Raw genomic sequence first — 27,264 nt, forward strand, 5'->3', positions numbered from 1 at the left:
ACCTGGCACTGCCCTTGTCATAGCACTTATCAGAGGTTTATTAAGTCGCTTGTTTAATTAAATTACAAATGTTTTTCCTATCAGATTGTAAGTACTCTGAGAAAAGAGAATGCTGAATTCTGTATTCCCAGTGCCTACTACATTTGATTCATTCATACATTCATTCTTTCTGGGTGATATATCTCTAAGGTCTAGAACTCTATTTAAACTAACTAAACAAAGTGTTTAGTAAAATATCTTGAATGGGTAAAAACTTTCACAGTAGTTTTCTACTCTGTTTCATAGAATAGGAACCAGAGATCAGAGGTGTTAAGTAACTGCCCAATGTCACACATTAATTAGTGATAATACAAGAATTTGAACTCAGGATTCACCTGCTTATAATGTTTATGTTCTTTATACTTGGCATATGTGAGATATGAGGTTTTTATGTAACAACAGTGAAAGGGTAGTAAAATAAAGATAATTTGTGGCACCCTATTCTCTTATAATTTTTTTTAAAGTGTATTTATTGGATCTTTTGAAATTTGTCCTACCAAAGTACCAATTCACTGGAGCCACAACTAGCATTGGTATATAGAAATGTTGTATATTTTCTCAGAGGATATGGTCCTACAATTGCTATAATTTTAAAAAGTATTATTTTCCATAACTATAATTATAAACATTAGAGTAGTAAAAACTAGGGTTGGAGTAAAAATAGAAGACATAAACCACAGAAAGAATAATAAATTTTTCATATCTTTTGCCCAATATTTTTATGCTATGATTCTTTTAAGGACATAGGTATAATCAGAATGGTATAGTGAAAAATAATTTAATTTTGGAATCAGATAAGCATTAGGATTTTACTCTGACACAAGTTGGTAATGAGTGTGTCCTCAGGCAAATCATACTGTTTTCTTCTGAAAATTTGAGTTGGTAATGACAATTGCAGAGCTGTTGAGTAGAGTGTAAGTAATGTGTTAATGTGGGCTACCTAGTGCCTCTTCTCAATAAATAATAATGTATAATGTATTATAGTCTTCATCATATTTAGATTAACATCAGGGCTTCCCTAAGTGGCTCAGATGGTAAAAAATATGCCTGCCGTTCTAGAAGCCTGGGTCAGGAAGATCTCCTGGAGAACAAAATGGCTTTCTACTCCAGTATTCTTGCCTGGAGAATTCCATGGGCAGAGGAACCTGGTGGGCTACAGTCCAAGGCATCACAAAGATTCAGACACGACTGAGAAATTAACACTTTCTAACCATGGGCTCCTATATTATCCTTACCTTGTCATTATTTTAACTTGAATCTTCTATGAATTTTCCACACACTTGTCATAGTCAAATTCATATGTGTGTGTATATATATATATAATATGTAATACATGCTCTCAAATGAACCTGGAATAACTGTATTTTGAGACTTCAATAATACATTATTTAGAAATATTTATATGGGGAACAAAAAGGAGGAATAAGTAGGACAATTCCTAGATTAGAGACAGGAAAGAATGTAAATTTCATCTGAAATCTACCTCACTGGGAAACATCTGTCTAAGCTGTGTATAGTGGATAAATATAAGTACCATACCAACCATGATTACCCTTGAGAGAAAGAGAAAATTGTTGCCACTTACGCAATAGCATACATATAACCTGGCAATAAATTTTAGGTGAAAAATATAATAGATAAGTTGAACATTCTACCTGCAACAATAGAAGATTTTTTAACAGCCCATTAATCCATATTATATATTCTATGAGGTTGAAGTAACTGTAGAAATAAAATATAGTTTTCTTTTCTGTGCTGTAATTTCAACATGTTAAAATGTAAGCCACTTTGGTTTAATATGTTTCTTTTTCTGAGTTAATCAGGTAGTCTTTCCAAGAGTCCTGTAATTTATGTCTCAAGGAAGATCCAAAGTCAAATAATACTTATGCAAAGTCAAGAAGGAAAAGACACTGTGTAACATTTAAGACTTTATCAAATGCAATACTTCATAATGATATTTTAACAGAACAAGTATCCAGAAACAAAACAAAATATTAGGTTCTATTTTCAATTTTAAAAGTAATACTCATATTGAAGAACAGGGAAAATATCAGATTTGTTTTTTAAAAGTTTATTTTTTAGGGGAAAAATGTATATTGTCATTGTACCTCATTTCTTATCACCATCAGATGCTAATTATAGGACACTGAGCTATGAAAGCAGAGTTTTACAACATTAGTGAAAAAAGGGAGGAGGTCTACATTGTATTAAAATTTTTTTTATGAAAGTCTTTCTAAAATGTTTTGTACAGTTGACTGCATTATTAGGCAGAGAAAAGCCCAAGATAATTTTAATGTTTCTTTATTTATCAGTTCTTTCATTTTTCTGAAATTCAGTTACTGTGTTTTATTGGAATGCTGTGATAATCCTAGGAATTATTCAGGTGAGAAACCATATTTGTTCTACATTAAATTATTTTAGAGTGTCATGCATTACCAGATGACATTTTTTCTGACTTCTTGACCTTATGGACTTAAGGGACCCAGGATACCATGTTACAAACCAAGAGTCTGTGAATAGAAAGCCTGTGTGATTTACCAATAAGAAAACAAAATTGAATCATTAGTAACTTTACTTTTTCCAGGTGTCCATTAAATTAATACCTTTATTTTTTTTTAATGAGTTACTCTTTGCTTTCTTCTCTTCCCACCTTTTTCTTCTTTGTGGAATTTACCTATTGGTCCTATAAACTCAGTCATAATTGCAAGAAAGATGATGTAACCAAATATTATATAAGTAATAAATCAGAAAGGAAATTAGTTGTTTAAGAACACATGTGCACTATATGCAAATATTGACATAAAGCAAATAGATTGGCAGATATTTCTCCAGGAAAGGTGACTTTCTTCGGAATCAGAGGAGTATTGCAATTCAGGGTCTGCAACCATGGTGAGCCACATGCAAAGCCTCACAAGGGACGGAGAACTCTTACAGAGGGGAAAAGGAAGTTGGCAAAAGGAGTCTTTTTTTTCCTGTTGGGCTCAGCTATCATCCCAGGGTATGAGAACTCCCCCTTCTTATCTCCCAAATCTACGTAACTGAGATGCTTATTTATTAATTTCTTACACATATGCATATGTTGTATTTACTTACACATGTACATATATTTACTGTGAGCATAAGAGGCATGACTCATTTTCTTAGTGAAAATACATTGAATTTTCAATTATTTTACTCACTTTGGAAGTTTTTACCTTTTGGAAACTAATTTCCAAATGCTTCTTTTGGCTGCTTTTTAAAATTAGAATCTAAGAACTGGATAGAATCTTAAAGGTCACAGGGAAAATTTCTCAACTGACAGTATATCTCATTTAATTGTGTTTTGCTTTATTGCACTTTCAAGATACTTTTTTTTACAAATTGAAAACTTGTGGGAAACTTGTGCTGTCAGATGATAGCATTTTTATCAATAAAGTATTAATTAAGGTATGTATGTTTTCTAGACATAATGTGACACAAGTATAATGTGAACATAACCTTTATGTGCATCAAAAAATTAAAATATTTATGTGGCTCACTTTATTGAAAATGCAGTTTTTTTGATGTTTTCTGAGACCAAGCCTGCAATGTCTCTGATGTATGCCTCTATGCCAAATTTTAGAAGCTTCCAAATGCCTTGAGGGATTCATTTTTTCCTAATAAAATTTATGATGTTGGTTAATATATTTCAAACTTCATAGAAAAGAGATTTTAACATGTGAATTAACCTATTATGACTAAAGATGTAATATTATTTAAAAATTAATTGTCATCATTTCTTACAGTCTGCGTGTAGTTGCTTACTCGTTTTAACCATAACTTATACTTCATTTAAAGTCTCTATTCATGTCTACTCCACATCTTCTAAACATTAAACACTTATTTATCTAATGAAAAAAGCATATTTTTTTACAATATTCATATTGATCCTTTAAAGATAAATGAATTTTCATCATTTTTTCAGATTGAAAAATCTTTCTAAGAGATATTGATTAAATTAATTATGCTTTGGTCATTTTCATTTCTTTTTTGAGTACTTTTTCATGTGTCAGAGTATTTGTTCGGTTGCTTTGTAGATGACTTTTGATATAGTCTTTCATCTCTGTGTATCAGTTATTGCTTCCTTTTTTTACTACTTTTCTTTTTTTTTTTTTGGCTGCACCACATGGCATGTGGGATCTTAGTTCCCAGATCAAGGGTTGAACCTGTGCCCCCTGCATTGGAAGGTAGAGAATTAAACACTGGATATGCCTCCTTTTTACTTCTATCTTGAATCATATTTAGGCTCTGATCATGTGTTTTGGTTTAAAAAAGTAACACTTATTCTAAAATTCTATCTCAAGACATGGCATTGGTAATCATAAAATTTAGTAAAATATTGTTCACTTTTATAATACTTTCCATTTTAACCATTATGCCAGTACCAAAGATGGATACTCAAAGGTAAATTCACACAAAGAAATTTCTTTTATGCAATCTTAAGTAAAGAAGCAAGTAGTCAAGGATCCATGTTAACAAGATCTATTAGGAAGCCACCACTTTCCCTACCTGTTATTTAATAAATAATAGCAATTTATGTTGTCACTGGATAGTTTACCAGTATTAACGTGGCTATCACTTGTAGTCTGTATCACTGCTGATCACCCTGCTGTCTCTCTTTTCCTAGTTCTAGCTACATAATAGAGTTCAGTCTCCAAAACTCATCATTTCATAATTTTAAGAACAAGGGTGAATATTTTAGCCTCTGATTTATATTTGAAATATTATTTCTGGGATAATATACAAAAAAGGCCTTTGATATGACCATGCAAAATTAATTTGCTTGCATTTTGTTTCCCTAGTGGCTCAGATGGTAAAGCGTCTGTCTGCAAGGCAGGAGACCCAGGTTTGATCCCTGGGTTGGGAAGATCCCCTGGAGAAGGAAATGGCAGCCCACTCCAATATTCTTGCCTGGAAAATCACATGTACCACGGAGCCTGGTAGGCTACCGTCCATGGGTTCGCAAAGAGTCAGACACGACTGAGCAGCTTCACTTTCACTTTTCACTTTTGCTTTTCATTCTAGTTATTAGTGATTTGCCAAAAACTACATGTTGACATAGACTTTTAACTTTAAAATGTCATGGTTTTTAAAAGAAAATGGAAAGTTCTATAGGAATTGTAGCAATGTCATTTAAAATTCTCATTTCCTAAAGTATATTTTGTTAGTACTAAGAAAATGCTCAATGGCAACTTTTTAGAAGAATTACTACTGGGAGTACTTTGTAAAGTCCTCTTAAAAAAAAAAAAAAAGACTCAGAGTAGGCCTGGAGGGGAAACCTGGGAAGCATGACTGCCAAAAAGGCCCAAGTCCCATAAAGAGAGCAAGGCCATAAGGGGGCCAGTGGTAACCACCACTCAAATCTTCTCATAAATGGTGCAGTGCAGGGAACTGTTGGCCCAAGTGAGATGGCGTGGTGGGTGAGATCAGCCTTATCCAACAGGCCAGAGAGTGTGATGACAGAGGGAGATGCAGGCAGAAAAACTCCCCATGCATGTGTGAGATCAAGGATTCAGTTGTTACCCACTAGAATGGGTTTTATTTAAAGGGTTGTGTTTAAAACATTAAGGAAAAAGATAGACCCAAAAAACTGTGACAAAAATGATCGAGTAAATCTTGCTATAATCCACTTATGAATAAAGTAAGAGTTGATAGTGTTGCAGATTTTAAAGAAATATCAAAATTCAAAATAATTGGTATTTTTGATATTCAGTTCAGTTCAGTTCAGTCGCTCAGTCGTGTCCGACTCTTTGCGACCCCAAGAAATGCAGCACACCAGGCCTTCCTGTCCATCACCAACTCCCGGAGTTTACTCAAACTCATGTCCATTGAGTCGGTGATGCCATCCAGCCATCTCATCCTCTGTCGTCCCCTTCCCCTCCTGCCCCCAATCTCTCCCAGCATCAGAGTCTTTTCCAATGAGTCAGCTCTTCGCATGGGGTGGCCAAAGTTTCAGCTTTAGCATCAGTCCTTCCAATGAACACCCAGGACTGATCTCCTTTAGAATGGACTGGTTTGGATCTCCTTGCAGTCTAAAGGACTCTTATAGAATTATGAAATATTGGCTGGTATGTATGGAAACTGGTGAACCAAATACTAAACTATTGAAAGTATTTAGAGACTCATTTCTACTGGGCACAAAAAACTCTCTTTATATAATGAAACAATTTATGAGAACTAACGTAACTTTTATATTTAAGATAGATGGAAAATATGGGTAAAGTAACAGTTTAGGTACTTTCATGGATAATAAGTTAAAATAAGGTAGAATATTGATAGTAGGATGTTATAGAAAGAGGGATAGATGGAGAGTTTGATGAACTTAATTCTAATAACCTAATTTCCATTAAGGAGGTATACATAACCTTAGGCAAGCCTAACATTCATGATTTCAGTTTCTTTAGGAGTAAAATAGTTTTATATAATCAAACATTTCTTATTTCTTTGTTTTTCAAGCACAAAAATCTGTTGTTATTATTCATACATTTTTTACTAAATTCCAGAAGTAAAGCTATAGACAGATACAGAATTGTGTAGCTAGATAAGAGGTGAATAGGTTTGGCTGAAGGAATTTGGGCAGCCTGAGTCTAACTCAGCCACATTGGTAGCTCTGAGACAAGCTAAAGACTAAAACGTGAAAATATTGATGGTCCCCCAGCCGTCAGATGGAGGTTAGAGAGAAAACCAAGTATTTGCCACAAAATGACTTTGACTACTGCTGTCAGGGAACAGTAGTAAAGAATATAGGCCACAAATCTATCTCTGTGTCATTTTTTTCTGTCTTTATACCAGTGAATTGATGGAGGTTTTTTCATGCTTCTTTTTCTTTTTTTTTAATGTCTATTAAATAAGTTGTGTGTGTGAGGATATATGATTCCTTGGATATTGTCTTGGGAGATAAAAGGTCTGATATTGAGTAAATCATGTTAACTCTATATGAATTACTTTCATTATATGAAAAATTTTATCCTGGGAAATATTAGTAAGCTTCTTTGAATTCCTTGGATGAACTGTTTACAATCATCTTTTCTCTTATTATTACTACCTTATTTTTCTCTTGTAATCAGTCCTGATTATCTGATCTTATTTTGACAAAATTGTCTGCTCAATTCACTAATCCTTTGAATTGGCTGACCAATTCTTTTTTTAGAATCATTTCCTGTGCTAATTCTATGCTTTGTTTTTTCAGTGTTTATTGTTATGGGTATGTCATTGTAGTTACCTGTTAGTAAACAAGGTCTTTTGATTTAATTAAGTAAAATTTTATTTTGAAATCTTATGTTTTGCTGTTGTTGATTTCCAGGGGATTTTTTTTTTTTTTAATTTAGAATTCACACTTTCAAAATCTGTATAACTGTATTGTCAGGGGAGTGTGTAATTTCCTTGGTTCTGTCTCATCACAACAAAAATTTAAAGTGATGGATGAACCAGCATTACAACCCTCAGACGGACCAGTGTTACAGCTCAGTTTAATTTAGAAAGTAAAGAAAAATACATCCTCGAGGCATGAGGGCATGCCAACCCAAAAGATGCGAAGAGAAGAGAGGGCCCTCTTGTATATGTTTTCTCTCTTTCCCGGAGCCTGCCGTATGTAAATTGGGCTAGCAAGGAGGGCTGTTTGTTTTACCCTAGATTCTCACTCTGGTCCTTGGACCTTTCTTTGTTCTATTTTCAAGGGCTTTTCCCTTCCTTGTCTTTTAGCCACCACCATTTTGGACTCCTTTTTCCTATTCTATCTACCTAACATTCCCCCTTTAAGAGATAGGAGGCCCAATTCTTTGGGAATAGGGACATCGAGGTTTCTCTGGCTACTTCCTGCTGAACTGGGACAACAGCAAGGGGCATTGGGCCTCTCCCACTTGATAGTCTCAAGCCTCAGAGTCCTATAGCAGTGTCCATCTAAGGGTGATTGATATTTTCATGGTTGGCTGTAGTTTTATATATCCTTGTTGAACTGGCACTGCATGTCTTAGCTTGTTGACCTGGGCAGAGAAAAAAATGGTTTAGACAATTGATAATACATGGGACAATCATAAGCAGCATCAATATGGTAATAACAGGGATTAGTAGGGACATTAGCCAACTCCAAATTTCCCATTACCAGGAGGATCCCCCAAAGAGAGATTGTAGCCACCTCAAGAACTCCCCAGCTCATTCTTTGAGTTCCTGTAGGGTCTAGAATGTTTTTCTTGAGGACTGTGAGACTTTCTTTAACTTAGCTGGAAGTATTTACCCAGAAACAACACATCTCATTCAAAATGGCTCAAGTCCTTCCTTGTTCGGGGATCAGGAGATCTATCTCCTGTCTATTTTGGAGTACAGCACTTGACAAGCTATGTTGGCTCCATAGAACTGTCCTGAGAAATCTTATCCCCAGAAACTTGATTTTTGAGGTGTTCATTAGAATGGCATTCATTTGTAGTTCTGAATAGGTATCTGAGAGTTCCCAGGGGCTCACAGGTGTATTGAGTGTCCTCTTCTGTTTTCTTCTATGGCTTGACTCATGAGTAGGGAATGCAGGAGTCATGTCCCAAGGTACAGTCAAGTCATGTACCTTGACGCTGTGGGGGTAGAAAGTATTACAGGGTAGGGGCCCTTCCATGTGGGCTGGAGTTGAGCTCTGGGGATCCATCTTTCTAGACTTTAATAAGGACTTGAGTCCCTGGAACATATAGTGGTGACTCCTTAGAATCTTTGGATCCTGGTTGACTCCCCACAAGTGTATATCCTATTAGAATTTCCCAATGACCATGGTATAAGACTGGAGGGTCTGAGCCTCTGGATCTGGGAAGAGGTCATTGACATAAACAAAAGGTCTCCCAGAGAGCAATTCATAAGGACTAAGACCAATCTGTTCTTTAGGGGCAATATGAGTGTGGAGGAGAGCTATTGGTAACGCCTCCTTCCATCCCAGAGAGGTCTCTTTTTTATTGCTGATTTTAAGAATTGGTTGGCTCTTTCTACTTTTCCTGAAGACTGAGGCCTCCAGGCACAATGGAGAAAACAAGTAATGCCCAATGCTTTAGAGACCCCTTGGGTGACCTTAGAAGTAAATGATGTCCCATTGTCACTTTATAATGACCTGGGCAGACCAAATCTTGGAATGATTTCATGGAGCAGTTTTTTTACCACCTCCTCAGCCTTCTCAGTCTGGGTGGGAAAGCCTTCAATCCATCCTGTGAATGTATCTATCATGACTAATAGGTATTTATACCCTGGAGAAACTGGCATCTGGGTGGAGTCCATCTGCCAGTCCTCTCCTGGGTAGGTCACATGTTGTTGGACAGGATGGGCCAGCTGGGGTCTTCAAGCTTCTTGGGGGTTGTTTAATTGGTAGGTGGGACAAGAGGAGACCATTTGCCTTATAGTCATTTGGAGGCCTATTTCTCTGAAGGACCTTTCTAGTAATCTTTGGAGGGCCTTTTCCGCTAAATGAATGGTGGCATGTGAGGAGTTAACCAACTTCCATTGGAGGTTCCTAGGCAGAGAAAAGGAGTCCCTCCTTTTGGAACCACTCCATATCATCTTCTTAAAAGTCCTCACCCTTAGCTTTAAGAGTCTCACCTTCAGTATATGAAAGAGTTTCTGTCAAATTAGTCTGTGGAATTAATGTGGCAACCCCTATTAAGTTGTTGTTCTGTAATGCTGCTCTCTGCTGCCTAATCAGCTGCTTGGTTCCTTTGTGCTACTTCCATGCTCCCTTTTTGGTGTTCTTCACAATGGGAGACTGAAACATTGGCAGGCATATATACTGTCTCCAACAGCCTAATGATTTGATCGCCATGTTTGATTGGGGACCCTCGGGTGGTCAAGTGGCCTCTTTCTTTCCAAATAGCAGCATGTGCATGTAGCATCAGAGAGGCGTAGTTGGAGTCAGTGTAAATGGCTACTCTTTTTCTCTTTCCTAGCTCTAAAGTGTGAGTCAGGGCTATGAGCTCAGCTAATTGGGCCGAAGTACCTGGTGGCAAAAGTTTAGTCTCTGTGGCCTCAAAATTGGAGATTACTGCATATCTGGCTCTTTTTCCATCTAAGACAAAGCTGCTTCCATCAGTGTAAAGAATTTCCTCAGGATTGGTCAGAGGATCTTCTGACAATCCCTCTCAGGGTTTTGTTCAGTAGTTCAAGGTCTCTGACACATCCAGTTGCACCCTTGGCTCCAGCCCTGTGATAGTTATCTGTGACAGGCAGGCTGGCTGGAGTAGGCCGCTTTAGTCCTGTTGAACCATCATGAGGGAAGGCTTGGTGCTTGACCTTGAGGCTCTGGGTTCTCGAGGGCAGAGTGCCACCCAAAGTCCCAATTGATGATATTTGTAGCAAGCCACTTTAGGAGACTTGGACTTGTCACTTGGACACTTTTTGGCCCAATGTCCCATCTGTCTACAGATTAGGCATTTGCCTCATGCCTTGTCCTTCAAGGACTCAGAGTTTTCCATAGGGCTTCCCTGGAGGGCGGCCAGCATCTGGGCATGCCTTGTCTCTTTCTTTTTCTCCCTCTCCTGGGCCTTGGCCTCCCTCTCCTTTTCTCTCTTATAAAGGTACTGGTGGCTGTCTGGACCATCTCATCTAAAGAGGCAGCAGGGTCCTGCTGCTGTTGCTGTTGTAACTTTATCTTGATGTCTGATGTGCATTGGGACAGGAATTTGTCCTCTAAAATCACTTGTCCCTCATAAGAGTCTAAGTCCAGGTTGGCAAACTTTTGGAGGGCCTCTTTTAGCCTTTCCAGAAAGGCAACGGGGTTCTCCTTGGGCTCCTGATTTATTGCTGAGTTCCAGGCATAGCTGATTACTTTTTGCCGGGCTGCTTTCAGTCCTACCTTCACACAGATCAGAAAATGATCCCTTTCCCAGGTGTGTTCAGGATCATTATAATTCCAGTTAGGATCTGAGGAGGGGACTGCAGTTTCCCCTACTGGGTATTTATCACTTGACATGTAAAGCCCCATAGCATACCTTTGGGCTTCCTTTAAGACCCTAGCATGTTCAGGGTCAGATAGAAAGAAAGTGAAGTCGCTCAGTCCTGTCAGACTCTTTGCCACCCCATGGACAGCAGCCTACCAGGATCCTCCATCCATAGAATTTTCCAGGCAAGGGTACTGGAGTGGGTTGCCATTTCTTTCTCCAGGGGATCTTACTGACCCAGGGATCAAACCCAGATATCCTGCATTGCAGGCAGACATTTTACCATCTGAGTCACCAGGGAAGCCCCAGAGTCAGATAAAGTTTGGCTAAATATGACCATGATGTCCTTCCACGTCAAGTCAAAGGCCATTGTAATGTATTGTAATGTATCTATATATTTGCCTGTGTCGTCTGTATAGCTTCCAAGGTCTTGTTTGATCTGTCTTAGTTCTAAGAGGGAGAACTGCTTATGGACCTGGGTTGGTCTGATTTCTCCTCCAGTTTCAACTAAGGTACATACTTGAGTTGGCTTTTGTGGAGGGGTGTTCCCAGATATGGGGGTATGTTTGGATACAAGGAAGGAGCACCAGGCAACTCAGGAGCCATGGGAGGTGAGCCTTCACGTGAAGGTCCTCCTCTTGGTTGTCTGGCCTAACACCAATTGCCTAGTAGGCTCACTTTTAGGGCATACAACAACCCTGCACTTAAGACAGAGTTCCTTCATATCTTTTAGTTGGAAGAAAATTTGGACATAGGGGATCTCTGTCCATTTCCCTTGTTTTTTTGCAGAATAAGTCTAGCTGCAGGATGGTATTGTAATTTAAATTCCCATCCTCAGGCCAGTGTTCCTTGTCCCCCAGAGGATACCGTGGCCACGCAGTGGCACAAAATAATTTTAAGTGACTTCTCTTTAGAGTTAGAGGATTAAACAGCTTCCAGTAATCAAGGATGCATCTCAAGGGCATCCGCCGGGAAGTGGATTGTTATTTCCCATCTGAAAGACAGTCATGACAGGGAGGAAAAGAAACAAGAAAAAACTAATAGGCCTCCTTCAATTTCCATGGGTGGACTTCCTTAGGGGTGAGTCTTTTTGAGACTTATCCTACCCAGTACTGTTGCAACTTGAGAGCCAGGCATCTCCAGGTCAGGGTGCAGATCCCCAGCCAAGCTAAGGTGTGACAGCCTCCTGGAGATCGAATTCCCAGGCAGGTTGAGGCGGGTCAGCCTCCCAAGAGTTGGATCCCTGCGCAGGTTAAGGCATGTCGACCTCCTAGGACTCTTGGACTGGTGGATACCTGAGCAGGTTGAAGCATGACAACGTTTCAAGGACCAGATTCCTAGGCAGATCAAGTCAGGTCAACCTCCTGGGACCCCCGGATTGGAGTTGGGCATCCCCAAGGTCTCCAGTGTGACCAATGCTGGGTAGGACTAAGGGGTTGTAATTTTAACTCATTGCCAGCTTGTTCACCGCAGATGGGAATAGATATCATGACATAAAGCAATCCAAGCCTGTGCCCTGAGACTGTGAACCTGGTGAAGCAGCCATAAGCCTTATCCTCTTACTGCTCTAAGGGAAAGTAAGTCACTGATTTCTTCCCCTAGTCCTCTATAAGAGTAGGTTAGGATGTCTCCAGTGGTAAACATTTCATTGTCATAGACCCACTTTAGGTAATAACAGAAGTAATGACAAAAGAATGGGTTATCTGGTCCTGTTAGGAGAATTAAGATATTTTAATAAGTGGGATGGAACAGTGTTGTCTACAAGGGGGCAGGGTCCTAGTAGTAAGAGATAGTAATTGGCTTAAGAACAAATTGATAAGAGGCAACAGACCAGATGTTCCATAAAAGTGGAGTGGAAATTTGATCCAGGGGTATGTTTGTAACTTTAGGAAAAGGGTGGTAAAGGTTTAGGCCCAAACGGCCTGCAGGGCTAACTCCCAAAGTGGCAAACATTATCCCTGGAAGCCCAATTGCCCTTGAAGGGATGCCAGCAGATGAATTTCCAGCAGGCATTGTGTGCCTGTCACCTGCCCTAGCGGGTCCACTGAGAGATGGCTCTTGTTGCACATATTGTAGGAAACATAGAAGATGAAGGCCTGAATATCTTGAGGGATTGGATATTATACATTATTTCCCTCTCAAGAGCTAGCTACTTTCTGGTTGTCCCAAGGGCATAAACATAAACCTGATTAAAATCAAATGGGTCCATGATGACAAGTCAAATTCAAATACACCTTGATCCCCAATCTGCAAGCTAAGTGACACACCCAGAACTGGCAGGACAGTTCCAAGGCACTGTCAAAAGACAGAGGAGTGGTTGGTTCCCCAATGGTTGGGAGATCCTCCCACTCATTAGCATATGAATTCACCTAGCTGGCAAAAAATAGACACACCACATTCCAGGGCTACTGCACTCTCCTCTGTGATGGCCCACACCCTGTGGAGTGTGCTTCTCTCTGAACAGGAACAAATCCACCTCTTACCTATCTTTGTGTCTCTAACTGAAGTTTTGCAATGAGACATCAGATCTTGAGCTTCATTAGGTCCTAAAGCCAGGCACGATGCGTTTTGGCTAGGCTCAAGTCCTGGGAGAAAAGAGCTGAAGGACAGGAGGTAAAAGCAGTGGGAAAAAACACACTGAGGAATCCCCTTCATAACCTGCCAGAAAATTTGCTAAATATCTGACCTGTGCTAACAGTTTTCATTGGCCTGACCCTTGGCACAAAAGAAGATTATGGACAGAAGAACCCCCACCTGCTTGAGCAATGGCTACTGGGGCCCAGCAGATAGTGGAGCCTTTGGGACACACTGAGGAGTAGCCCCTTCCAGGGTCCCTCAGTTGCACCCACTGCTGCTCACCTGTTAGTGGGGGGTTCGAGTAAACAAGAAACAAGAGATTGTAAAGGAATTAAGATTTTTTTTTTTTTTACCGTGAAGAAATGTCTTTAGTGAGAGTATCTTAATGGTGAATGCTCTCAGCTTTTATTTGGATGAAAATATTTTCATCTTCATCCTTGAATGAGCATTTAATAACATAATGTTCTAAATTGACAGTTATTTTTTCTCAGACTTTGGAGATAGCATCATACTGATTTTTGTCGGTCCTTAAAAATCCCAACCCTTAGTGCTTCTGCTGTGGCCTCCCTGGATGGCAGTTTATTTACAGTCTGTCTTTCCTGCCCCACCAATACTATCTCTGAGGGGACGCCACATTGCTCACCCTCAGTGTTCCTTAAATACTGTAGCCTTGTGCCCTGTCCAAGCAGGTGCTTCATTTGTCAAGCAATGAAAACAAGAGGGAGAAATCCCATGTTACAAATATAAAATGTAGGGCAAAACAGAAAGCATCACTATGAACAAAGCTAGTGGAGGTGATGGAATTCCAGTTGAGCTATTTCAAATCCTGAAAGATGATGCTGTGCAAGTGCTGCACTCAATATGCCAGCAAATTTGGAAGACTCAGCAGTGGCCACAGGACTGGAAAAGGTCAGTTTTCATTCCAATCCCAAAGAAAGGCAATGCCAAAGAATGCTCAAACTACTGCACAATTGCACTCATCTCACATGCTAGTAAAGTAATGCTTAAAATTCTCCAAGCCAGGCTTCAGCAATATGTGAACTGTGAACTTCCAGATGTTCAAGCTGGTTTTAGAAAAGGCAGTGGAACCAGAGATCAAATTGTGAACATCTGCTGGATCATTGAAAAAGCAAGCGAGTTCCAGAAAAACATCTATTTCTGCTTTATTGACTATGCCAAAGCCTTTGACTATGTGGATCACAATAAACTGTGGAAAATTCTGAAAGAGATGGGAATACCAGACCACCTGACCTGCCTCCTGAGAAATCTGTATGCAGGTCAGAAGACAACAGTTAGAACTGGACATGGAACAACAGACTGGTTCCAAATAGGAAAGGGAGTATGTCAAGGCTGTATATTGTCAACCTGCTTATTTAACTTATATGCAGAGTACATCATGAGAAACACTGGGCTGGAGGAAGCACAAGCTGGAATCAAGATTGCCAGGAGAAATATCGATAACCTCAGATATGAAGATGACACCACCCTTATAGCAGAAAGTGAAGAGGAACTAAAGAGCCTCTTGATGAAAGTGAAAGAGGAGAGTGAAAAAGGTGGCTTAAAGCTCAACATTCAGAAAACTAAGATCAAGGAATTAAAATTTTGTTAGGCATATGTCCTTTCAGCCATAGGTGTGAGGACCTCCTGCCTTAACTGGAGGTCTTCTGGAATCTGAGACTGAGTCACGTGAGCTTTCTGCTGAGTTTGTTTTTCGCTGTCCCAGTTTCCGGTACTCTGGGCTTCTTGTCACTTCCCTTGTGCTGGGTTTTCTTCCTGTTCAGCTTCCGCCATGGGAGCTTCATTCAGAGTTGGATTCCTGCTGTGCATGGTCTCCTCCTCGTGGGGGCGAGAGGAGGTCGTTTCAGCCAGATTAAATCTGACAAATGGTACCATAGATGTCAGGGGAGTGTGTAATTTCCCAGGTTCTGTCTTGTCACAACAAAAATTTGAAGCGACATACGGACCAGCATTACAGCCCTGAGTCAGGCCAGTGTTACAGCTCCATGTTACAGCTCCATGTTACAGCTCCGTTTTATTTAGAAAGTAAAAGAAAATACATCCTTGAGGCATGAAGGCATGCCAACCCAAAAGACGTTAAGAGAAGAGAGGCCCCTCTTTTTATATGTTTTCTCTCCTCCCCCTGAGCCTGCCCTATGTAAACTGGGCTAGCTAGGAGAGTTGTTTGTTTTACCTGAGATTCTCACTCTGGTCTTCAGATCTTCCTTTATTCTGTTTTCACAGGCTTTTCCCTTCCTTGTCTTTTAGCCACCACCATTTTGGACTCCTTATTCCTATTCTAACTACCTAACATGTATGATAGCAACTAAACTGAGTTTTTTGTTTGTGTTTGTTTCCTTACTCTCAGCTTAAGATATTGACATCATTCAGGCAAAGTTGGATTTAACTTTTCTGCTTCAGCTCCCTATGTTCAGAAAAAGACTTGTAACTTATCCCTTTTCCAGAGGATCTTCCCAACCCAAAAATCAAACCAGAGTCTCCTGCATTGCGGGCAGATTCTTTACCAGCTGAGCTACCAGGGAAGCCTGCTTTAAAACACATATGTCACTTTTCAGTGCAGTAGTATAGAGCTCTATGCAGCTGTTCTTCACTGAGAGAAGGTTGAGTTCCTTGATGTGGGGGAATTGACGTCTTTTCATTTTTCTTGCCGCATAATGAATCTAAACAGTCGTTCATCATGTGATTTTCTTTGGCTTTTAGTCACTGAAATGTATTCCTATAAAAGATACTAAAATTATGCATATCCTGTGTCCTCAAATAGTTACTGTCACTTTATTTGCTTATCTAATGTTTCCTCTATGGACTGTGTGGAAGAGAGGGGCAGAGCTCTGATTACATTAGCAAATAGGAAACAAATGAAGTCAAACACAATAACATATTAATATAATGATAGAACTGAGTGAAGTCAGAAGTTTGCAAAGTTCAGCATTTTTTGGACACAGGGTATGCATACTTTAAATAACTTTTGTAGGAGTATATTTCTGGGACTAAAATAAAGGAAAATCACTTGATGAAGGACTGTTTAGATTCATTATACTGCAAGAAAAATGAAGAGATGTCAAACATAATCAGTAACATCTTTCCTATTGGATGTTTTTATATCTTTCACAGAATTCCCAACTTGTGAACCACTAACTCAGTTTATATGCAAAAGTGGAAGATGCATTAGCAGCAAGTGGCACTGCGACTCTGGCAAGTACCGAATGTTCACTAGACTGCACTGATTTGATTGGAGGCCTGGCTGTCTGTGCAGCTTCACTTCTTTCAGAGCTGGTTTGTAAGAGAAGTTTGCCAAGTCCAGCAAAATGGCTGAGACAAGTGGTGAGAGGGCAGATGGCCTGTCAATGGGGATTAGCATTAAGGACAATGGAGCTCAATGGCAGTCCCTTGGGGCTATCTATGATGGGGATTTGTTTTCAGATATTATGCTAGATCTAGTCTAAGTCTACAAACAAGACATGAAGGGAACAATTGAGAAAATATCCTGGACAATTCAGGTTCCTCAAAGCATTGATGTAAAATGCTCTGTAATGTCAGGATGGAGTAGTTCATAAATTATTATGGAAGATCCAGATGACCTCAACTCTGTCATGTTGGCTTTTTATGTACAAATGATATTTTTTCTTCACTCAGTTCTATCATTATGTTAAATTATGCCAAATACAGGTAAATGAATTATACATAAATTGATGCAACCTCAGCCATTAGTTTGAATTTAATCTGTTTTCACTTCACATTCCCCTTGCTTCCCTCCTGCAGCAATTGTTAATATAGAATATAAATCATTGCTAATGATAGTGTACAAACAATTTCCTGATATAAATACATACTTAAGAACCAGTGGTGTAAAGGTACAGAGTGAGCCCTCATGTGGGAGAATGGAGAAAAGGGATCTGAATTAAAGATAGTTATAAACACTAGGGCATAGAGCTTATAGGTAATTTTAAAAATAGTAAATTTTAAAAATTTTTAAAAATAGTAATTTTCCAACAATAATTATATCACAAGCTGTATCATTTCAGGAAATTCCTACAATCACCACTGTCTTCCCCACTTCATAATTATTTCATGTTGTATAGTTTAATCCAGTCAGTGGTTAGTCATTTCTGAGTGAAATACAAATTAAGCTTCAAAATCCAAAGTGAAGGATGTTTTCCTCTTTAATTTAGTAGTTGGCATTCAATCAGAAACAAAGCAACATAAAAATGGAAATAATTTTCCCACTGTTCATGGGAAATGTTGATGATTGATTTATCATTCATTTTTTCAATAACAGAAGAAAGCACTCAATACCAAAAACAAATGTTAAGTATTTCATAAGAAAATGTTTCTCCATGGATAATTTTTCACTACCTGGTTGTTAATGCTTCTTTCTAGATGATGACTGTGGAGATGGGAGTGATGAGGTTGGCTGTGTACATTCCTGCTTTGATAACCAGTTCAGTTGTTCCAGTGGCAGATGTATCCCAGGCCATTGGGCCTGTGATGGTGACAATGACTGTGGAGACTTCAGTGATGAAATCAATTGCACCAGAGAAGGTTAGTAGTTTTGTGAATCTACAAACCTCAATATCAATTTTAAATTGATATATAATATTTGGAGTATTTTAGAGTGAAATCACAGAAAAATAAATTTCTCATCACATAAAAAAGTATAAGTGGAACTGTATAAAATAATTTGATCATCTCTTTTTTCTTTCTTTTGCACTATATAATCATAAGGGATTTGACTTAGGTCATACTGAATGGTCTAGTGGTTTTCCCTACTTTCTTCAATTTAAGTCTGCATTTGGCAATAAGGAGTTCATGATCTGAGCCACAGTCAGATCCTGGTTTTGTTTTTGCTGACTGTATAGAGCTTCTCCATCTTTGGCTGCAAAGAATATAATCAATCTGATTTCTGTGTTGACCATCTGGTGATGTCCATGTGTAGAGTCTTCTCTTGTGTCATGGGAAGAGGGTGTTTGCTATAACTAGTGCATTCACTTGGGAAAACTCTGTTAGCCTTTGCCCTGCTTCATTCTGTACTCCGAGGCCAAATTTGCCTATCACTCCAGGTGTTTCTTGACTTCCTACTTTTGCATCCCAGTGCCCTATAATGAAAAGGACATCTTTTTTGGCTGTGAGTTCTAAAAGGTCTTGTAGGTCTTCATAGAACCGTTCAACTTCAGCTTCTTCAGCGATACTCATTGGTTCAATCCCCTCCAACTTCTAAATTGATGAAACCCCAAGCCCATCCCCAAAGGGGGGAAAAAAGAATTAAGAAAGGCATAATTTCCCTTTTCTTTTCACATCAAATTTGTTTCCGAAGGCTGGTAATCATTCCCTATTAAATGTTGAGGTATTCCAACTGATTGACCTTCTGGAATGGAAGTAAAGAGAGGAAGGAGATCACAACCTTGGCTCCCAGGATATCCATGGGTGACCTGATCTTGTTGTTTGCATGGGTAACTTGGCAAAATGTGATCAGCCCCAGGACATGCTCATGAATTAGAAATCATGTTGGAAATATCACAAAAAAATTGTTAGCCTGTCAAAAATTCATACAGCAATAACATTTTAATTGGAAGCTTTCTTTTTTGACTAAGAAATTAATTTTTTTTAAATTCATTCTTTCATTTATTCCAAAAATATTTATTTTCACATGCCAGACAGTGCTTGAACCAAAACATAGATTAAAGAATGAAAAAAACATGGTCACTGTTCAGTTTTTAGAATCTAGCCTGCAAACAGACAACAAAGTGTGATCATGAGAAATCATTCTCAAAGTGTTTTCCAAGGAGATTATTTCTCTTCTGCAAATATTTGGAAACCTATAAAATAGAAAATTTCTAAAGTATTTTCTCTAACAAAAATTCCTTTTGTCTTTCATTTTTCTTTCTTCATCTCTCTCTTTCTCAGTCACTCTGTCTTTCTCTCTCTTCCTTAATTTCTCTCAATTGTAAGTATGGGAAACAGTGGCAGTTAGGGAAATTATCTACATAATACTAGGTTCTTAAAGGAGTAAATATTTTTGGTGAATTGCCTAAGTGATTTTATTAAAGGAGATATTCTCTGATTTTGATTCTCCCTGTATGACCTGGATTATAATAGTCAAGGCTTGATACAAATATGTTCCATAAGAGCCATGAAGCAAAGAAACACAGGTACTCTCGGTCAGTGGTCTTGACATGATTCATGTCTTTCCTGACAGAGGACAGCCCAGAAGCTATAATGAAAACAGAAAATGACTAAGAAAATTTTTGTAACAGTATCTTATCAAATTTAACATGAACATATTTGAATTTAATTTTGCTTCAAAATCGAGAGGAAGGATAAATCTCTCTCCACACCCCCCCCATCTCTATCTCATTCTTGTCTCTTTTTCCTCTCTCACTTCAGTTGGTCCACTGGTACATATGAACTAGAACTTTTTGCTTTTAACTAATCTAGAGTGGAAAAAGAAAAGGTATACAAAAGATATTTTTCCTCTTTTTCTTTGTATATTTGAGACATTCATCTGGGGAGTGGTTAACATTTCATTACTAAATTGGACTTTGAATGCATACTACATTTTCCCTCACCTCACAGATGTCTCTTTAGGCTCCTCATGAGTTATACATCTGTGGCCTGCTGGCACTGCCCCATGATGTGCTGTGAAAGAAATTGCCACGATGTTAATTTGCTTTCATCTCAGAAGTGAGATCTCATCCCTCTTTTCTGTGTGTATGTATCTCTAAGTTAAAATGATCATTGCACATTAAAACATTTTGGAGAGATTGCTTTAGTTTTATGAGTATCCAAAGCGAGTGGTACAGCCCCTTATAGGCTCTCTAGACAGTTATTTGGGTTTGGATTATAGAATCAGTGCCTAGTTAATGTTAATGACCTTTATCTTTAGGTCATTTTGCTAATATATTATTGTAAAGGAAATACTGTCAACGTGAATACCATGCGTTTCTTATATGATTAAAGTAATACACTAAGGAAATGATTCAGATAATCCACATGATTCTTGGCCATGTTTCAAGGAAAGAATGAGAAGAACTTCCTGAACTAATTTACATTTAACTGATTGTAAATTGTACTAAGATTCTCTTGTCAAAAATTCTACTTGGTGAATACAGGTTGTAGGCATTGAAGACAGGCAGCATTCTGGAATGACTTTCATGTAAGACAATCTAGAGTATTGCAAAGGGCATTTAAATATTTTTATCCATCATTATTTTATGTATTTTGATATGGAAGTTGTAAAATAGCCATGACATATAGAATTGTTAGCATTGATCAGGAAGGCCATTTTGCACATGGAGGATTTGTGAGGCCATTGCCAAGTTAAAATAGAAATTTGATGCAGTTAGTCATATAATTCAGTCCCAGAACCTGCTGTGGAAGAAAAGAGCAGGGGATTCTGGCTTGAGTTTCAGTACTGGCTGTCAAAACTGATCAAATCCACCATATAATTGCTGAGCACTTCACTTTACACTGCCTGTGTAAGCAGAGCAATTGGTACAGTTTCTCTCAACTCAAACTGTTTTCAAAAGGACAGAAAATACTCTTGAATTAGACTTTAATAGTGAAGGAGCAGGAGATACCAAGAGATGAACATTTCATATATAATCTCTATTTCAGCAAATTCCTGAGTTTAAATTAAATTCATATTCTCTCTGATACCACTTTCAAGAAAATAATTTCTATAGTGATGGTTATTTTTTATCATTAGTATGATTAATATATGGAAAAGTGTTAATGTCTGGTCCTCTCTGAGATTAATGTTCACTCATCTCTTTCTTTCTTCATATTGTGCTGCTCTTTTCCTCTCTTCCAAACTCCCTGGGGGGCTTCATAGATAGTGCTAGTGGTAAAGAATTTGCCTGCCAATGCAGGAGACATGGGTCCAATCCCTAGGTTGGAAGATCCCTTGGAGAAGGAAATGGCAGCCCACTCTAGTATTCTTGCGTGGAAAAATTCCATGGACAACCTGATGGGCTATGATCCATGGAGTTGCAAAGAGTCAGACATGACTGAATGAGCACACAGGAAAGAAAACACACATCTTTACAAATCACTACCTAGGAATACACACACAGTCTACAAGCTTAAGTAGAATACAAACAATCCATACACATAGATTCCTTCCTTTGTTTCAGTGTTTGTTTGTTATTGATTTAGCACTGGTTTCTTTTTGATTCTGAATCCTTTGATTGGTACATATATCTATGATTACCCTTTTGTAGCTACTGGGTGGGTGAATAGTTTTTCCAAGTGGAAACATAAGTGAGGCAGGGCCTTCAAAGAATTTGTAATGATAGAACTTTTTCTAGAGGCTCAATCCTGGCCATTTATTAAGCATTGAAAGGTTTTTGTCAAAAAACGGTTTTACCGGCATACATAGTAAGTTTCAGAAAGACAAGGAAAGTTTGTCTGTTTTATATATATAATTTCACAGTGAGTGCCAGTGAGGAGATTCCATTATGATAATATGGGGTCAAGGGAAGGAGTTAACCTATGTTGGCCTCCCACAAATTGTCAGACATTCTTATGTTTGTTATTCCATTTAATTTTCAGAATAAGGATTATTCAGAGAGGTTAAGACACTTACCTAGGATTACACAGCTGGAGTTTCAGGGTTTCACAGTTGTAATTTCAAAGGCTGACTGTTCTTTATCCCTGTGTCTAGCTGTCTGCTTCTGCAGCTATAGAGTATAACTCTATTTTTTTTCTAACTCTCTATGAAGTAACATTTGTATGATCCCCAAATAATACTTTCCTTGTCTTTCTGAAACTTGCTATGTATTGCACATAGAGGATATTAAAAAAAGAAGTAAAAAATAATAAAATATAAGGAAAACATCCTATCTATTTTATTTTATTCATATCCTGGGCTAAAATTGCCAAGATTTATGGGATAAATGAAAGTGGCTACACTATATTAAGGAAAGGTATATGATTAGATCCGTGCACCTAGCCTTGCATATCATCATGGAAATAAACTCTAGGATGAGGAAACAGAAGAAATTACTAGAAGTATAAGACGAATAATTACTACCTTGTTCTTAAGTGCATACTCATTATCACTTGATGAAAAAGAGAGACCTTTCTACTTATTATAGGTCATTGCAATGAAATTTTCCAAAAAGCACTAGAAGGGACCTGGGCCATTACATGAAATCATCACAAGAAGTACATTTGTCTTTTTTGTCTGTTTGTTCCTAGTCTCCATCCCCTTCACTGCCCCTCCCTCCTCCCTGCAGTTCTCCTTGGTAGTGTGGATTCTGGAACTTTGTCATTGGAATAGCTGTGGACATTCCAATACAGTGTTTTCAGTCACCCAAGACTAGGTTTCTCTGCCATAAAAGTTTTACCTCATAGACTCAAAAATTCTAACAAGCTGAAAGAAAATGAAAAGATCATTTAGTTCAGTTTTGTTGTGCAAATGAGAAAAAAAATACTCAGCTAGATAAAATTATCTGTATGTGTATATAGCAATAACAAAAACTGATGCTACTTCCTGGAAGAAGCTAATAATGTTCTAAGTTAGAAATGTTGAAATTGAGTCCTTTGATACATAATGACATTTTCAGGAGAGATTTTTTGATTCAAATGATGATGTCAGGTTCTTAGTGGAAAATCCAGAAAGTTCTGGCAGTTCTGCCAACCAAAAAGCCATGATATCCTGTCTGGGAGATTGAATCCTCTCAGAGCACTGCAGGTATCAAACTTGATATTTAGCTAAAGACTTTGGGTTACTCATTTAAGCATAGAGAGAATAGAAATTAAAGCCAACATCTTTTGACTTCTTGTCTACATCAAATACATAGTAAGTTTCAGAAATATAAGAAAAGTTTTTTGTGCCACAATTTAATCTTAAACACATAGGAAATCAAGTATTAGTAAATTCTGTACACAATCACCTGTCTTGTTTTTCTTTCATGAAAATATACTTCAATTCACTTTTACTAGAACACACAATCAAACAGAATTGCTATTATTTCTCAGGCACTGAGCTTTGCTAACAATTAAGTATTGGATTTGAATTTGGGGAGATCAAATTATGTTATGGATTTAGCAGATTCATATAATCTTCTGTCCTAATATTCTTAACTACTCTTTTTTAATGAAAATACGGGTTGTTACCCAATAAAAATGCAATTAAAAGCAAATCTAAATGTCATCTAGTTTTAGAGGTATAGTATCTGTTTTCAATGAGATACAACTTTTCTGGCTTAACTTTATTCTCTCACAGATTGATTTATTTTGCTTAGAAACTGTTAACACTGAGATATCAAAACAATGTTAATTATTAATGGATTTTATCCATAGGAAACCTCTTTTTTGTTTTCTAGGACAAAATAGCTCTTTAAACGTCATTTTAACGTTAATATTTATAGACAACTTTTACATCAAAAACAAAGAAAACTCAAGAGTTTTGAATCAATTAAGAGCAAAAACTGTTTTGAGAATCTGTAATGTTCCTAGCAATGTGATTATCAAGAAAAGTAAAAGGAATCAGCTAAATATAATTTTAAAAAGAAAATCTTAGAAAAAAAATGGTTCCTAAAAATGGAAAGAAGCCAGTTATCTTCATTTTTACTCTTCAAAAATTTAGTAATAGGTCTAAACTTATTCCTAGATAAATTTAGCTTCTACATAAGACAATAATTATGTACTTTGACACTAAACAAAGTAACAATTCATTTTAGTTTTGCAGAAATAATTAATAAAGTCAATAGGTAACAGGAAGACCTAATTTTAATGAAAAATTTTAGCCTGTTTCCAACTCTTTTAATGGGAGAAGGCGATGGCACCCCACTCCAGTACTCTTGCCTGGAATATCCCATGGACGGAGGAGCCTGGTAGGCTGCCGTCCCTGGGGTCGCTAGGTCGGACATGACTGAGCGACTTCACTTTCACTTTTCACTTTCATGCATTGGAGAAGGAAATGGCAACCCACTCCAGTGTTCTTGCCTGGAGAATTCCAGGGACGGGGGAGCCTGGTGGGCTGCCGTCTCTGGGGTCACACAGAGTTAGACACGACTGAAGCAACTTAGCTTAGCTTAGCTAACTCTTTTAATAGAGCTGAACCATAAGGGCAAGAGTAAATTAATTTCCACAGCCTTTAAATTCTGCTTCCTTGTTCTAAATTGTGGTTAATGGTCAGTGAATTCATAGGACTTGAGGAATTCAGCAGAAAACACACACACAAGTAAATAAACAGAAAAGAGACAAAGGACATATATAATGTACAAAATAATTAATTCACCTCTCAATAATTGAGTTGTACTCAAGCTTTTATGAGACTAAAGTAAGCAATAAGATAAAACTTTGCCTTTTTCCTATTAAAAAAATAGTTTATAATTAGCTTCTTTCAGAGCCTATGTGAACTGTCAGCTTGTATTGCTTTATTTATGTGATGCATCAGTTCAGTTTGCACTTATATTATATCCTGAAATGCAATTGACCAGATTCATCTACTTTTTGTGAGGGAATTTATTTCATGCTGGGTATTTGTGTACACACAGGCTTTCTAAGGAAAATTGTCATTGTCTGAATCCCAAACTTTTCTACAGATGACTTTGTTACATAACATAATCAACTTAATCTACCATGACCTTCCTGGTATGGAGTACTTCACTGGTATGCAGATCTTTCAGTACAGCATGCTGCTATGTTGATATGTATACACTTAATGGGATGTTCTAGAAATCATAAGCAGAATTTAGAACATTTTAGAACACAGGTCCGCAAATCTTTTCTGTAGAGTCCTGTAGTAAAATATTTTAGATTTTGCCTATTTCATCTACCCAGCTCCACTGTTTTAGCACCAAAGAAGCTATATACTATTTCTCTACAAATGATTATGACTGTGGGCTTCCCTGGTGGCTCAGTGGTAAAGAATCCGTCTGCAATGCACGCGTTGTAGGAAGTGCAGTTTCGATACCTGGATCAGGAAGATCCCCTGGAGGAGAGCATGGCAATCCACTCCAGTATTCTTGCCTGGAGAATTCCATGGACAGAAGAGCCTGGCAGGCTTCAGGCCATAGGGTTGCAAAGAGTCGGACACTACTGAAGCAACTTAACATGCATGCACGCATAATTATGACTGTATTATAAGAAAACTTTATTTACAAAGAGAGGTAGTGGACCCGGATTGGTCTTCAGGTCATAGTTTGTTGACTCTTCCTTTAAAATTCAAGTAGAGACACATTCTAAAGGAGTTATAATCCTGAGTGTTTAATAAAATATCAAACTTATTATGAGACGAGGCAGAAAATAATGGGGACAGGAAAAGGCCAAAATAAAGAAGAGATAATAACTTTAAAATTTTACTCTCTGATATTTCCTCCAACATTTATCTCATGTATATGCTTATACATATTCTTTCTATATAATGATGTTCTATACTATTTTAAAATATAAAGTTAAATAATGTCATATTTTTCCTGTAAATATTTGAATCTACTGCAACCCAGTCATATATCTAAGCCAAGAAGTAAATTCCTAACATGGAATATCCACATTGTAATCTGTTTTACTTCATATTTGATATCTAAAATATCTGTTAAAGTGAATAGTTAATTTCAGCAATGAATGGAAAAATCGATTTCTCAGTTACATAGCCAACTCAACTCATTGTTTACTTATACTGATAGAAGTTCATCATCCCTATGATATATTACATTTTAAATAATATGTTCAAAGTAGAATTCTAGATACCAAACTTCACATTTTTAATGAACTAAAAACAGTGCTTTATTTTACATACATTTCACATAAATGCTTGAATTTCCTGGAAGATATTTAATAACATATATTGTTTCAGTATTTTTTCATTATTTTTTATCTCTATATGTCTGCATATTTTAATACTAGAAATAGCTTAGTGTTATAATAATTGAATTTATGCCAAGATATCCACACATTTTTTCCATTTCCCTCTATTTAACTTTTCTAATTGACCTAGACAGTAAGCATCAGAGACTTGAAGTCTGGTCTCTTTGTTATTAAATTTTTCATTAAATCCCTTATGTTAATACATGGTTTAGATAGTCCCATCCAAATTCTTATCCAGATAATCTCCAGCAGGGACTACATATACAGGTAAAAAAGCTTTTTGGAATAGAAAGTAAAACACAGAAATCATGCCCTGAAAGTGTGTTGTCATGGGAAGGTGGAAAGGGCCATGATATTATGATATTAATAATCATCTATAGGCTAGATGACAGGCAAGCAGTCATCAAGGTCGAATGGATGAGGACAATTTGATTTCAAAGAGACACCCCAAGTTTGACTTCATTATTAGTTCATATAAGGGACTGTAGAGCCATCGGGCAGGCAGTAGTCCCTGGGGAATTCATCCCACATTAGCTGGAGAAGAGCAGGACAGTTACCCCCAACAGTCACAGTGCAGTTTCTAGTCAGATAGGTAGAGAGGTTTAAACAAGCACCCATTGCTAAGGATTTCTAGAAACCAAGGACAGCTTACCTACTTTAGGAAGTGGTTAAGGGTCCACTGAGAAACAGGACAAGCATATGTCCACACCCTGTTGGTAAATGAAATGAAACAATTGATAGGCTGCCACTCTGATTCTCAATAGATTCAGGACAGGTGAAGAATACCTAGGAATCTGTAGCCAACTGCTGCCATAGGTACAGGAATTATTAATACACAGTGAGTCACTGAAAAACCAGAAAGCAAGCAGGAATGGACACATGACAATTATCAGATATGCAG

At 37.7% G+C, this 27,264-nt stretch overlaps 1 protein-coding gene across 1 annotated transcript in view; it reads left to right on the forward strand.

Moving 5' to 3' along the window:
- LRP1B (LDL receptor related protein 1B) overlaps positions 1-27,264 on the forward strand; it is a 2,167,013-nt gene that overhangs the window by 1,319,149 nt on the left and 820,600 nt on the right. The window contains exons 19-20 of the mRNA XM_070768349.1: positions 16,662-16,742; positions 17,928-18,089. Of these exons, the coding sequence (XP_070624450.1) occupies positions 16,662-16,742; positions 17,928-18,089 (243 nt within the window). The remainder of the gene's footprint in view (positions 1-16,661; positions 16,743-17,927; positions 18,090-27,264) is intronic.

The sequence above is a fragment of the Bos indicus genome, chromosome 2 (genome assembly GCF_029378745.1).
Source record: "Bos indicus isolate NIAB-ARS_2022 breed Sahiwal x Tharparkar chromosome 2, NIAB-ARS_B.indTharparkar_mat_pri_1.0, whole genome shotgun sequence".
Lineage (NCBI taxonomy): Eukaryota > Metazoa > Chordata > Mammalia > Artiodactyla > Bovidae > Bos > Bos indicus.